This window comes from Onthophagus taurus, chromosome 8 (genome assembly GCF_036711975.1).
Source record: "Onthophagus taurus isolate NC chromosome 8, IU_Otau_3.0, whole genome shotgun sequence".
Taxonomy (NCBI): Eukaryota; Metazoa; Arthropoda; class Insecta; order Coleoptera; family Scarabaeidae; genus Onthophagus; species Onthophagus taurus.
The window spans coordinates 6,072,391-6,084,837 of NC_091973.1; the positions used below are offsets into that span (position 1 = coordinate 6,072,391).

At 35.3% G+C, this 12,447-nt stretch overlaps 3 protein-coding genes across 5 annotated transcripts; 2 read left to right on the forward strand and 1 right to left on the reverse strand.

Moving 5' to 3' along the window:
- The first annotated feature begins 416 nt into the window (after positions 1-416).
- LOC111425142 (Sequence-specific single-stranded DNA-binding protein) lies at positions 417-6,911 on the forward strand. Of its 3 annotated transcripts, none has more exons than XM_023058930.2 (12): positions 417-852; positions 934-1,006; positions 1,062-1,123; positions 1,200-1,284; positions 3,544-3,588; positions 3,647-3,733; positions 3,788-3,964; positions 4,019-4,067; positions 4,568-4,597; positions 5,138-5,328; positions 5,558-5,926; positions 6,814-6,911. In XM_023058930.2, exons 1-12 carry the CDS (start codon positions 800-802, stop codon positions 6,823-6,825), a joined length of 1,233 nt encoding a protein of 410 aa, XP_022914698.1. In that variant the 5' UTR covers positions 417-799; the 3' UTR covers positions 6,826-6,911. The 3 variants fall into 3 exon arrangements, with proteins under 3 accessions (XP_022914698.1, XP_022914696.1, XP_022914697.1); XM_023058928.2 differs by having other exon boundaries at positions 6,539-6,897; XM_023058929.2 differs by lacking the exon at positions 4,568-4,597 and having other exon boundaries at positions 6,539-6,897.
- A 946-nt stretch (positions 6,912-7,857) lies between these two features.
- On the reverse strand, positions 7,858-9,945 carry LOC111425141 (synaptic vesicle glycoprotein 2B). The gene is made up of 4 exons (XM_023058927.2): positions 9,859-9,945; positions 9,323-9,804; positions 8,263-9,234; positions 7,858-8,209 (listed from the first exon to the last, which is right to left on the reverse strand). Exons 2-4 carry the CDS (start codon positions 9,733-9,735, stop codon positions 8,026-8,028), a joined length of 1,569 nt encoding a protein of 522 aa, XP_022914695.2. The 5' UTR covers positions 9,736-9,804; positions 9,859-9,945; the 3' UTR covers positions 7,858-8,025.
- Positions 9,946-10,580: 635 nt separating this feature from the next.
- On the forward strand, positions 10,581-12,369 carry LOC111425143 (uncharacterized). The gene is made up of 5 exons (XM_023058931.2): positions 10,581-11,190; positions 11,241-11,428; positions 11,480-11,554; positions 11,607-11,902; positions 12,017-12,369. Exons 1-5 carry the CDS (start codon positions 10,929-10,931, stop codon positions 12,171-12,173), a joined length of 978 nt encoding a protein of 325 aa, XP_022914699.1. The 5' UTR covers positions 10,581-10,928; the 3' UTR covers positions 12,174-12,369.
- Positions 12,370-12,447: the final 78 nt, after the last annotated feature.

Here is a 12,447-nt window from a genome sequence, read left to right on the forward strand (position 1 = left end):
TATTTTAATTAAATTAAATTATATGAAACTTATATTGAATCGAATATTAAATTAGTTGGTTAAGTTAGGGATTTAATAATAAATATTTTTTGATTATTATATATATTTGATTATTTATTATTTTTATCTTTTTTTTGTGTTGATTGTAATAAGCTGACACGTCGCTAGAGGTCGCGACGTTCGTAAAGGACGAACGAACGTTGCCAATTTTAGTTTTCCGGTGAGCGTCGAGAGTTTGTGCGCGTTCGTGAGAGTCTGTTATTAAAAAATTAGTGAAAATTTCAGTGAAAATGTCGGTCGCGGCGATGAAATGAAAAACGTCGATGTGAAATAAACGCAAGAACCAAGAGAGATAATGTCGAAAATCTGGCGACATCGATAATAATTAGGAGAAATAATAAGCGTAGAGACGGGGACGGCGAATCGGCGTATTGCGCAAGCGCAAATGAGGGTCGCTATCCGTGCTGCTGTTTGTGTACCAGAAAAGTTAATATTTTGGTTTGTTGATCGCGTGTGGACATCGATATTTTAATAAATAAAGGTGATCAAATATGAACGACTAAACGCAGTTCTCAACCTTTTTATCATTTTTAAGACTAATTCGATTCATTTTCGGTCAATTTTCGATTTTTTAAGAAGTGATATTTGCTGCGCCACTCTTTACCAGTGACATAAAGTTAGACATAGTTCTAACAATAATCATGTTGTTTATATAGTCAGTGGTTCATTTATTTTTTTTAGTGTTACTTTTTACACGATATATATCTTAATGTAAACAGTATTCAGAGTGTAGTAAAAAATGTATAAAGGTAAAGGATCTACAGTGCCATCTGATGCACAAGCACGGGAAAAGTAAGTTCAAATAAATTAACATATTTAATATACAGAGCGATCAATTTAACCTGTCCCAAATTTTTTTTTAATTCCCTTTAGACTGGCTCTGTACGTTTATGAATATCTTCTACACGTGGGGGCTCAAAAAGCCGCCCAAACCTTCCTATCTGAGGTAAAAAATCTCATTTCCCCATCTCAATTTTTCTTATCACCTCTTTTCTCTTTAGATACGATGGGAAAAGAACATCACATTAGGCGAACCACCTGGATTTTTACACTCTTGGTGGTGGTAAGTTTTGATCCCCCTTCACAACATAACCTAATCTTCATTTACATCTTTTTCCTTTGCTTTTTTTGTGTCTTAGCGTTTTCTGGGACCTCTACTGCGCCGCCCCCGAACGAAGGGACACATGCGAACATTCTTCTGAAGCCAAAGCATTTCACGACTACGTAAGTGGGTTAAGTTTTGATTTGGGTTTACCGTAAAATTTGTAAAATGTTCAATTTTCGACGGCGCATGCGCGTTCCACAAACTTCGGAGTGTAAATATGCCTAAAGTACGTGTAAATAACCGCGCGCCCGTGATCAATACTTGGATTGAATCTTGGCAACATTGCGATCTCTAAATACAATACGATATATATTTGATAAAACTTTTAAATTACTAATTAATTAATGTGTTCTTTATTAATTATTAATATTTATAAAGACATACAACATGTACTTTTATATAATTTTTTTTCACATTCCTTATTATCACACAAGCCGATTTCAGGAAATTTTAGAATATTATTTTGCGTTTATTCTTTAGAATTTTGAATTGAACTTTCTGACCCAACCCAACCCCAAACCAAGTTGTTGTGGCTACAGATAGAGTTAGAATAGAGAAGTAAGACTCCAAATTGTGAGAGAGATTTAGCCCATAGAGCAAATCTTGGGCGCAAAGGTCATAACTGGTGTGTACAAGTCTTAGCCAAAAATAGACTACAATATTTTAAGTATATTTGCAAGTTTCGTCATTACTCAGAAGCAAAATTGAATGAAGGTTGCGATTAAAATTTTGAATCTCAAATAATATTAACTTAGAGAGAGGTCCATTTCCATCCAAGAGATGGAAAGAGAGTATCAGAGTCTCTGGAATACCAATTTGATTGGTTGGAACCCATAAATGCCTAAGATATGGCTTATATATTTTGCGAATAACTCGAAAACGATGCGTCTAAACAAAAATTTCTAAGAGTGAAAATAATTTTAAAATGAAATAGGCTTTTGGAATCAGTTGAAAAATTTAAGGGTTTATGACATAATAAAAAAGTTTTAAGGAAACAACCTTGTGAACACCTGTATAGTATTAATCCCATGGTTATATATTTTCAAAAGACGTCTTAAACAATTTTTCATGATAACATTCCACTATTTACCAAATTTTATCTTTCTAAGACAAACCATATCGAAAATATTGAAGAAAATGTTTAAAATTTTCTTAACTTTGAAAGCCCATATCTTAGCCATTTATGGGTTTAGCATTTTAACTCTAGTATTTGTGATTAAAATTATGCCACAACTTACAGGAACACTTTGTATAAGCCGATTTCAGGAAATTTTAGAATATTATTTTGCGGTTTTTGTGGCAATTAAAAATCATCAAGGAGCTTCAGAGTTTTGAATTGAATTCTGTGACCCAACTCCCAACCAAATCGTTGTGCCTACAGATAGAGAAGATATAACATAGGGAAGACAGAATACTTAGCGGAATATTTGGATATTGACGGCTGCCAAAAAAAGAGGCGCAAAGAGTAAATCTTGGGCACAAAGCTGTACAACAGCTAAAAGGTCATATCTGGAGTCTACAAGCCTTGGCCAAAAATAGACTACAATATTTTAACTATATTTGCTAGTTTCGTCATTACTCAGAAGCAAAATTGAATGAGGATTGCGAATAAAACTTTTAATCTCAAATGATATTAACTGAGAGAGAGGCTTGGCTATCAATTATGATGTTTAATGAGCCTGAAGATACCTCCAAGAGATGAAAAGTGGGTAATAGAGCCTCTGGAATACCAATTTTTGATAAGACGCATAGTTTTAGAGTTATTCACAAAAAAAGATACAACCTCGTCCATGAAATACTCCTTTTAAATTAATTATTTCTTGTGCTGTTAAGGCAGCAGCCATGAATTCGGATTCTGCAGTTGATAAAGCTACACATTTCGTTTTCTTGAAAACCAATGCATTAAATTATTTCCATTTGTCTTCAATTGTCTGATATTCCATCCTTTTCTTATTGCATGAGCTAACATTACTCTTATTGTACTTGTTCTTGCCACAGGGGCATATAACATTCTTTCAACATCTTTTAAAGATTTCAACATTTCCTTTTATTAAATCTAAGTGTCGATCTGTTATGCACTAAATTATTATAGATTTCAAGCGATTTCAAGATTTCAAGGTGCGATAAAGGGTGCTGCAGAATCAGCCTTAGCCGAAAATAGACTAGAATATTTTAATTATATTTATAAGTTTTCTCATTTCTCAGAAGCAAAATTGATTAAATTAAAACTTTGAATCTCAAATGATATTAACTGAGAGAGAGGCTTGGCTATCAATTGAGATGTTTAATGATCCTGAAGATACATCGTTGGTATTCAGTATTCAAAAGCTTTAAAAAGTACCTTTAAACCTAAAATTATCATTATGTATTTTTTTTAGGGATTTGTAAATTCCGGTTATGGAGGTGTTAACGGCATCGCACACGTAAGTTTTAATTTAGTTGATATTTAATGATTGAATTAATTTAATTTTGTTTTATTAGAACACAGGACCAGCACCAAGTCCACTTAGTCAAATTCCCCCGAACGATGGAATGCCTGGAGGTCCAATCCCACCCGGATTTTTCCCAGTATGTAACTTTTGATAGATATTTTTGTTTTATTTATTATTGTTTGAAATGAAGAATTCGACGATGAGACCGTCGCCTCCAACGCATCCATCGAGTCAACCATCACCACATTCACAACCTCCACCACCACACACACAAATGATGTCATCACAGCCCTTTCTAGGGCCATCTAGGTATCCAGGGCCTCGACCTGGAGTGAGAATGCCACAAATAGGCACAGATTTTAGCGGTGTAAGTTTATTATTTTTTGATGAGACATCTTTGATTGTTTACTTTTTTGTTTAGCCGCCTGGACAACCAATGATGCCTAACAATATGGATCCGTCGCGGCAAGGTAATCGATTTCAATGATATTTACAGTGCTCTTTTCATAGATCTTTTGATTAAAATCTTCTGCGTCATCGAAAATATAATCGATCTGAGATCGGTAATCGTGCATCTTAGTTAAATCCGTTCATAGTATTTCTAATCAAGTAATTCAGTAAAAATAATTCAAAGTGATTTGCGTTTTTTTTTCTTTTTTAATCTATAATTTTGTTTAATTTTTTAATTTTAATTTTGTTCTTTATTTTTATTCCTTAAAAACTTTAATAACAAATATCATAACATTAGCTTAGAGGATTCTCAAAAATAATCATTGAAGTGTAAGTTTCAATCAATGTTAGGTTATATTTCGCCTGTCAAGTCGATGCGCACGGTTTGAAGATGAATCCCCTCATATGTAAGATAATTTATATTTTTTGAGAATCCCAAGGTCGACAATTTATTGAAGAATAGCACTAGCATGAAATATCCATGAAATGCCTCGTGTAATGCATCTATTTCTGTCTCCAGGTGAAGGCGGAGAATTTGTAGGTTGGCAAGGTAGGCATATGCGCTCCTTCACCCACCTTACACTTACTGTGCATAACACACCTCGTGCGACCGCTTATTCTTCTTTTTTACTTTCACTTATTGTTTGTTCCTTTTGTTTATTGCTTTTAACATGTCTATTATTGGCATGCTTTCGCTATATTCACGCTACTATACATTACCACATATATATAATATATACGTAGACGTTTTTCAAACTAAACCGAAACGAAAAAAAATTCAATAGAGTCAAGTTTTGTTTTTACAAATGTACCAGCACCCTTACACGTTCGAAATATAAGATATCTCAAAACGTATCGATAAAACTATTTTTTTTTTAATAAATAGAAATTAAATAATCATATGTGGGCTTATCGATTCGTGTTGGGACATCTATGTATCTATTATTTTTTTTCTATTTTATGTTGTCTACGAAAAAAAAAAAATAATTAAAAAATATTAAAAAAATTAAAAAAAAAAAAATAATAAAAAAAGAAAGAACGCTTTTATGTAGAAGCAAAGTCTCGACGGAATCGTTAATAACAATTACAGGACCGCCTGGTATGAACCCCATGAATCCCAGGATGAATCCTCCTAGGGGTCCTGGAATGGGACCACTCGGCCCCAGTTCGTACGGACCCGGAGTACGAGTTCCACCGCCTAATAGCAGCTTAGGACCCGGACCTATGCCACCTATGACCATGACCGGCGGGAGACCACAATGGCAACCAAACACATCTACAGTAAGTATAAATAAATACAACACTACTAATTACACCGTTGGAAATAATTCACGAGCACACCCTATATAATCTAAACGCGTGTGTCCAGCGCTATGAAATTTGGTATGGAAGTAGTGCATGATTTACCTTCATGCGTTCAGATTATATAGAGTGTGCTCGTGAATTATTTCCAACAGTGTATAATTGAAAAATTTAAATATAAAATATTTGAAAATATAAATATTTATAGCCTATTTATTCATCATCTTCTCCTGGGAATTACGGTGGTCCGCCAGGTTCGGCGGGTCCACCGGGCCCAGGAACACCAATAATGCCAAGTCCGCAAGATTCGTCCAATTCGGGTGGTGAAAATATGTATACGCTGATGAAACCGGCGGTGGGCGGTTCGATGCCCGGGGAATTCCCAATGTCTGGCGGTCCGGAAGGTGGACCAATGGGGCCGATGGGACCGAACTCGATGGGTCCAGTGCTGAACGGTGACGGCATGGACGGAATGAAGAATTCTCCAGCTAACGGAGGACCGGGCACCCCAAGAGAGGACAGCGGAAGCGGAATGGGAGATTACAACTTGACGGGATTCGGCGGTCCTGGAGAAAATGTGAGTACTTTCTCGTGCTGAGAACTTAACGATCGAGGGATTAGGAGCGAAAAATTAAAGTCGACTCGATTTTTTACGGTGATTAAGGCTAAAAATACTGTGACTCGTAATAGTCTTAACGTTGTATTATATTAAATTCAAGTCTTTAATTTTTTATTACTTACCACGAAAAGAAACACTTTACGTACATCTAACTGAAATTTGATTAAGTAAGTCCCGATAACGAGAATAAAAAGAATTTACTACATATTGCATGATTTATTATGCTTTTACTACCTGTTTTTTTTGCCTGAAATTTTACGAGTCAAATCAGATAAGCAAAATTTAATAAGTTTAGTTGGGCTGTGGTTTCTTGACTTTTTTAAATACAGAATTATTATTAAATTAGTTAAATTAGTAGTATTAACATAAATCCGATTCAAAGTAAAATGATGGAGCTGTAGAGTTGTTAATAAAGTAATAAAGATTTGTGTGATTAATTGAAATAAAGTTGTTTGAAGGACGTTAAGACATTGACGAGTCACTGTAGAGTACGACCAGCGTCGCGGTGTCCGGTGCTTGCGCTTCTGTAGACTGACCCCACTTAACCACTAAAGGTCGCTTTCCTTGCAGGATCAAACGGAATCGGCTGCTATTTTGAAAATAAAAGAAAGCATGCAAGAGGAGGCCAAGCGGTTTGAGAAAGACTCGGACCACCCTGAGTATTTCATGCAATAACTCCCCCTCGCTGGCCTCTCGGGCCGGTCAGACGCCTCTCTTCCTTCCTAACTCTACTAACCCGGGCGGTGGTCTGCTCAGCTCTTCCCGCGACCCCTTCTCAGAAATATACGCGACGCTCTGCTCTATTTTCGGCTATTGGCTAGTCATGTACCTTTTGTGTTTTGCAGATATTCCTTTGAAGGAACGTGTTTACGGTGCCCTCAAAGTACCCCCTAGTATATGAAATTGACACTGACCCGCACACACTGAAATCGAAATTCACCCGCGCCCAAATCTCCCATAAGCCCAAAATGTTACAGTAGTACGTCCACCGCTCTATCCGGTGAGCCCGGCGCCCACAAATGCTCACCGGCGTAATCAGCCTTGCGATGGCTGATTTTCGGTCTTTACTAAGATTATCATACAATGCAAAATAATGAAATAAAATAAATAAAAATAAATAAAATAAAATAATTACTTTACGGTTAGATATGCAACCTTCATGCGTTTAATTACTTTACAGTTAGAAAAAAAAAATTCCACCCCCCTTCTCCAACACAGTACCAAGATGTATAATGTATTGAATTTTAAGTACGAACGAACCTTACGCCCTCTATTAATATGAGTATGTAAGGTTTTAGAGACATTTTTTAACTGTTTATATCACACATTCCTACGGCGGGATGGTTCTTTTCTTTTTTTTTTGTTTTAATTTTATTATTATTATTACTAATTGTTTTTATTTTATTTTCGGATGAGCTGAGAATCACCACCATTCGGCAGTGATGTATGTACCGTACGTTATTTTTTAAATTAATTTTAGATGTTGTAAGAACATTATAAACGCTATTGGCCTCGGACAAAGGATGGCTTTATAGACGATCACTTTGTTTCGCACACGAATACGTATCGGAAGAGAATTTTTTTTGTTTGTCTCCTAAATGTTTACGTATAATGATCTCCCAAATTCAGTCCATGTGCGATTAAATTTAAAGGAAAATTTTAAGTCATTTTAACATCACATATACTTATACATATATATATATATAAAATTTAAACGATTGTTTTTGGAAGATATTAAGTATACGTATACATACTTAAATAGAATTTTTTATCGTCATTATTACTTATTTTTTTCCAAAACGGTTGTCATTGTCATGTTTTAAGGTTTATTTAGATTTAGGCAGTAATTTATAAAATTTTATTCTTGAAATAAACGAACATTATTGAGATTATTTTGTATTGAAATTATTTTTTATTTCCTTTTTAATACTAATTTCATAATTTTTATTCTGATTGATAAAATTTATTTATTTCATTAATTTTTTATAATATTATTTTCTAATCTAACATTCAACATCAATAAAGTTTCTACTCGTCGTCTTTTAGTTATCTTCTTTTTATTGCAAATCAGTACGAGTAGTATTTGGCAAAAACAGCGATAATAACCCACCTCCAGCCAGGAGGAAGGCCACTATGAATGTTGGAGCTGGACAATACATATCCAGCAATGTCGCTATGACTATGTTGCCTATTATCCCGCCCAATCTAGCGGATACCATCGAAACTGCAATACCAGTCGCTCTAAAAAAAACTCGATTAATTTAAAATTGATTACATTTCGTTTCAAATTTTACCTGAGATTGGTAGGGAAAATTTCTGTTATTAAGCAATCCAAAGCTGCATTTCCACAAGATATAGCACCACTGAATACAGCTGATACAATTAAATTATGGGTTTGGTTGTAAACAAAGTACATCGAAGCCGAACAAATACCAGCGGAAACCGTACTGAAAACCATAAAGAATTTTCTGCCCAATTTGTCCATAAACAATATGGCGAAAATATTGGCGGGCAATGCGGATGATACGGTGATTAAAGATTCCATAAATACTTGGCTTTCGATTTTATTCGAGCAACTTTTTTGAGTTTCTTCCAATCCAACAACATAATTAGTTACTTGACAAACGGAAGCTGATTCTCCAGGATGGTCTTTAGCGAATTCGTCGAATCTATTGAAAAGTTCGGGGAACCACATCATTAGCCCGTAGTAACCGATATGGAACGTCAAGTTAAGCGTGATTGAAATCGTTGTAAATTTAAGTATCGGATTTTTAAATAGTTGCTTGCTATTGTCCATGATATCCGCCATCATGGCTTTGTACTTTTCGACTTTGGTATGTGGAATTTTAGTGTCTTTGACCGTCTGAATTTGGTCTTCAACGTCGGTGGAAAGAACATATTTTATTGGGTAGCTATTTCTGTCTTTCCCGGTGTTCATTTGATAAATTCCTTTAAAAATTTCAATAGCCTCATCGTTTCTCCCTCTTGATAACAAGAACTTGGGACTTTCCGGAAGGAAAAATAGTAAAACACCGACGATTATAGACGGTACGGCGCATACAAGTAAGAAAATACGCCAGGAGTTGTAGGTGAAATACTCCGAAACTACGCCGATGTCCGAGGGAATAATTACCCAAGCTAAACCTGCTACAAACAGGTTTCCGAATGTCCAAAAGGCTGCCATGAAAGATAACATGGAACCTCTTTTGGATTTTGGCTGAAATTCAGCAAAATAAGACCAAATTACTGGTCCACTGCCCCCTAACCTGTAAACATTAAAAACATGGACTTTGTACCACTTTTAAATTGGTATGGACTTTGTACTAAACTAAATTAATTAATATTTCTACTTACGCCGCCCCATTTAAGAATCGAAACAACATAAACATTTCATAAGACTGGCTGAAACTGGATGCGATGATACACAGAGCGTTGACAAAAGAGATGACGATAAGGACTTTTTTTCTGCCGAGGGAATCCGCTACGGAACCCCAGCAGTAAGCCCCTGCCATCATCCCGATAAAAATGATGGAGTTGAGCCATCCCTTATTTTCGGTGGTTAGATGAAGGTCACACTCTGCCGACGGTAGGATGAAGGACAACGAGATGACGTCCATCTCCTCCGAGGTGCTTACCAGTCCACATATTGCTAATAGTATGTAATGAAATTTGCCATATCCGGTGTGTTCGATTGCTTCTTCGAAGTTGGCTTTGTTTTCAAGACCCTTGACTTCTTGTTTTTTTGAAACGGTGTCACTTTCTACCATCCTACGGTGATCCCGGTTGTTGGCGATTTGGGCGGCGTTGGGGGGCAGTAAAATTTGGTACAAATAAACCTAAATAAATTTAATTTTTAATTTTGTTAATTAAAAATTAATTAATTTGATTACCTTTAGTAGGCTTCAGAAGTAAAAGACTTTTTAAAGCGCGCTCTGCGGGGCTGCAAGCAACCTCCACAGAAATAATCTCTGGGTTTGCTTTGCGACGCGCTTTTATAACCGCGTTCATCGTTCACGGTTTGGATTTATTAAAAAGCAAATAAAACGGTGGATGTCTACTAATTTACGACACCCAATTGTAGTCCGTCCACGACGTCAGCATGCTCTCTTGGTTTATCGTCGCGGTATTTCGCAATTGCGACGGGTTTCAGCCAAAAACCACGTTTAAAAATTAATGGGAATTAACAAATGGTCCTTCGAACGCAATTATTATATCCGGTATACTCCAGACGATTCTCGACAAATCACACTCCCCTCTCGAGGTCTTCTTTTAATGCGTCGAACTACTTCGGAGTTATAGAAAAAAAAATCATCATAACAATGACTCGAACGCGTTGCGACATTATTTACCAAGAACAATGCATCTTGATAAATAACATGTACAATTACACAATATTAAAGAAAATCTTTTATTGTTACGTTTTATTTATTTAATCATATTTATATAAAACCCTACGAAAAAACGAAAATAGTTTTTTTGCACAACAATTTTAGTTTATGTAAGTAAAATGAAGAATAATTCAAGTCAATGTCCTTTAAGCGAACTCAACGGCAATGGTTTTTATTGTCTCCTCTTACAAATAAGTGTCTCAATTAGTTGTGTTGATGGTATTAATTGAAACAAACAGAGGAGCAACGTTGCGAGTTGATTTTCAATAAATTCCGATTTGGTTATAATTTTCGTTTCCAACTAGTTATTTAAATGTTGGTCACTGGGGCACCGGCATTCGATGATCCCGGGTACCCGTTCCGTCCGTCAAATTCGCGGACATTAGTAAGCCAGCTAAATACGCGGACATTGAACTTTTCGTTTACGGATCTCCGCACTCACAAATTCATGTAATTTTATTCGGCTAACTGTTTCGTACGAAGACATCACGACAAAACAAAACCAAAGTTTTTTCTTCGTTTCTTTCGAACGTTCCTTAGATTAAACGCGTATGGAATATCGTGTATAAACTATGTTTCCTTTGTTGGTTTTCGTGATTATAACATCTTCTCGAGCTCAAAATGGATCTGAGTATTTAGAGAACGCTATTAAGAGTTTAAGGAAAACTACAACCACGCCGAAAATCCCAACGTTGATGAGTGATGTTGAAAGAAAAGCGGATGAATCAAAAAAGGATGTTTTACCCACGTTGAGTCTGGCTAAGAATGAGTTGGCTGATTATTACGAAACGGCGGTAAAAAAAGGGAATACTTTAAAAATTGGGACCCCTACTGGTATTAAGAAATTTTTTGGTGAGTTAAAAATAATTATTTTTTTTATGTAGGTGATTTGAATGCGGCCGTTTATGAGTTACCCGAGGAGGGCGCTTCAAATCCCGATGATTTTCGACCAAACCTTGATGACCCATCCGGTTATTACTACTATTATTACCCACTAAAAACGTTTGCTAGTCATTTAAGCTCAATCAATCCCACCAAAGAAGATATTAAACATAAAAATCATATTCATGATGTAAGTTTTTTTAAAATTTTTTTTAATAAACTTTTAAAGTATCATTAAAAGGTTGCTACTGAAACTTATTACAACGATATTGGGCATTCGGACACTCTTCACCAATTTCATACTCACACACATCAGGTATTTATTTATTTATTTCGATTATTTTTGTTATTTTAATTGTAATTTTTAGCATAACATCCATATTATTGAAAAACCCACGGAAATGAAACCGAAAAAAAAAGGGCTCGAACCGCTATTTATGGCTATATCAGGGTTTATTGGGATGTCGGTGATGTTTGTTTTATCGATGCTAATTTTGCCCAAATTTGGTCATGTTAAACCAAAAAAGGGGGTGAATCCGGAAGATGGGGGGTTGGCCAAGGTGATTTATCAAGCTATTGAAGGATACGATTGTTCCGAGAGGTTATCTTGCGAGTTTGGAAAAACAACAAGGGCATTTAATGTTCATAATAACCGATTTTTTAAGTAAGATGAAAAAATATTATTAACACATCTTTGCCGCCAAAGTCTTACCGTGTTTAAAACGAGTTTGGTCGCTTCCCGCGTAAAATGTGAGGTTAAAAAAATTTTTTGTTTTAGATTATTAAGAAGAATTGGTCCAAAAATCTTAAGTAAACAACTATATAACATAAATAAATATTCAAATAAGAAACATAAATGTGCTCAAATACAATGTAAGGCGCCGACGTTGAATGCGACATCGAGTTTGAATCGTCCAATAAAAGGAAAATCGTAATGTTTAATATAAATGATGTGTAGTATGTTTAGTAAGTAGAATATTGGTGCTGTGAAAAAGAAAAATAGTCAGGTAATAAAAAATAAATATCGCTGTTCCTTCGATTTTTATATGTAAAGTTTTTATTTTGTAAAAAAAATATTGTACACAATCAAATAAAGTCGTCAAAAAAATATACACATAAATAAATACTTAACTTACAGTAAAAAACATGTACAGTCTCCATCAGATCTTCGATTTTTGTTTATCGGCTGATTCACCTACTACAGGAAAA

Bases quoted from the DNA above. Each gene is read 5' to 3' on its own strand.
- LOC111425142 (XM_023058928.2), top strand. From the start codon at position 800: ATGTATAAAGGTAAAGGATCTACAGTGCCATCTGATGCACAAGCACGG. The intron at 1,285-3,543 runs GTAAGTGGGTTA...TATTTTTTTTAG, and splicing joins CCAAAGCATTTCACGACTAC to GGATTTGTAAATTCCGGTTA. The intron at 5,329-5,557 runs GTAAGTATAAAT...AAATATTTATAG, and splicing joins GGCAACCAAACACATCTACA to CCTATTTATTCATCATCTTC.
- LOC111425141 (XM_023058927.2), bottom strand. From the start codon at position 9,735: ATGGTAGAAAGTGACACCGTTTCAAAAAAACAAGAAGTCAAGGGTCTT. The intron at 9,235-9,322 runs GTAAGTAGAAAT...TAATGTTTACAG, and splicing joins CGATTCTTAAATGGGGCGGC to GTTAGGGGGCAGTGGACCAG. The intron at 8,210-8,262 runs GTAAAATTTGAA...AGTTTTTTTTAG, and splicing joins ATTTTCCCTACCAATCTCAG to AGCGACTGGTATTGCAGTTT.
- LOC111425143 (XM_023058931.2), top strand. From the start codon at position 10,929: ATGTTTCCTTTGTTGGTTTTCGTGATTATAACATCTTCTCGAGCTCAA. The intron at 11,429-11,479 runs GTAAGTTTTTTT...TATCATTAAAAG, and splicing joins ATAAAAATCATATTCATGAT to GTTGCTACTGAAACTTATTA. The intron at 11,555-11,606 runs GTATTTATTTAT...TGTAATTTTTAG, and splicing joins TTCATACTCACACACATCAG to CATAACATCCATATTATTGA.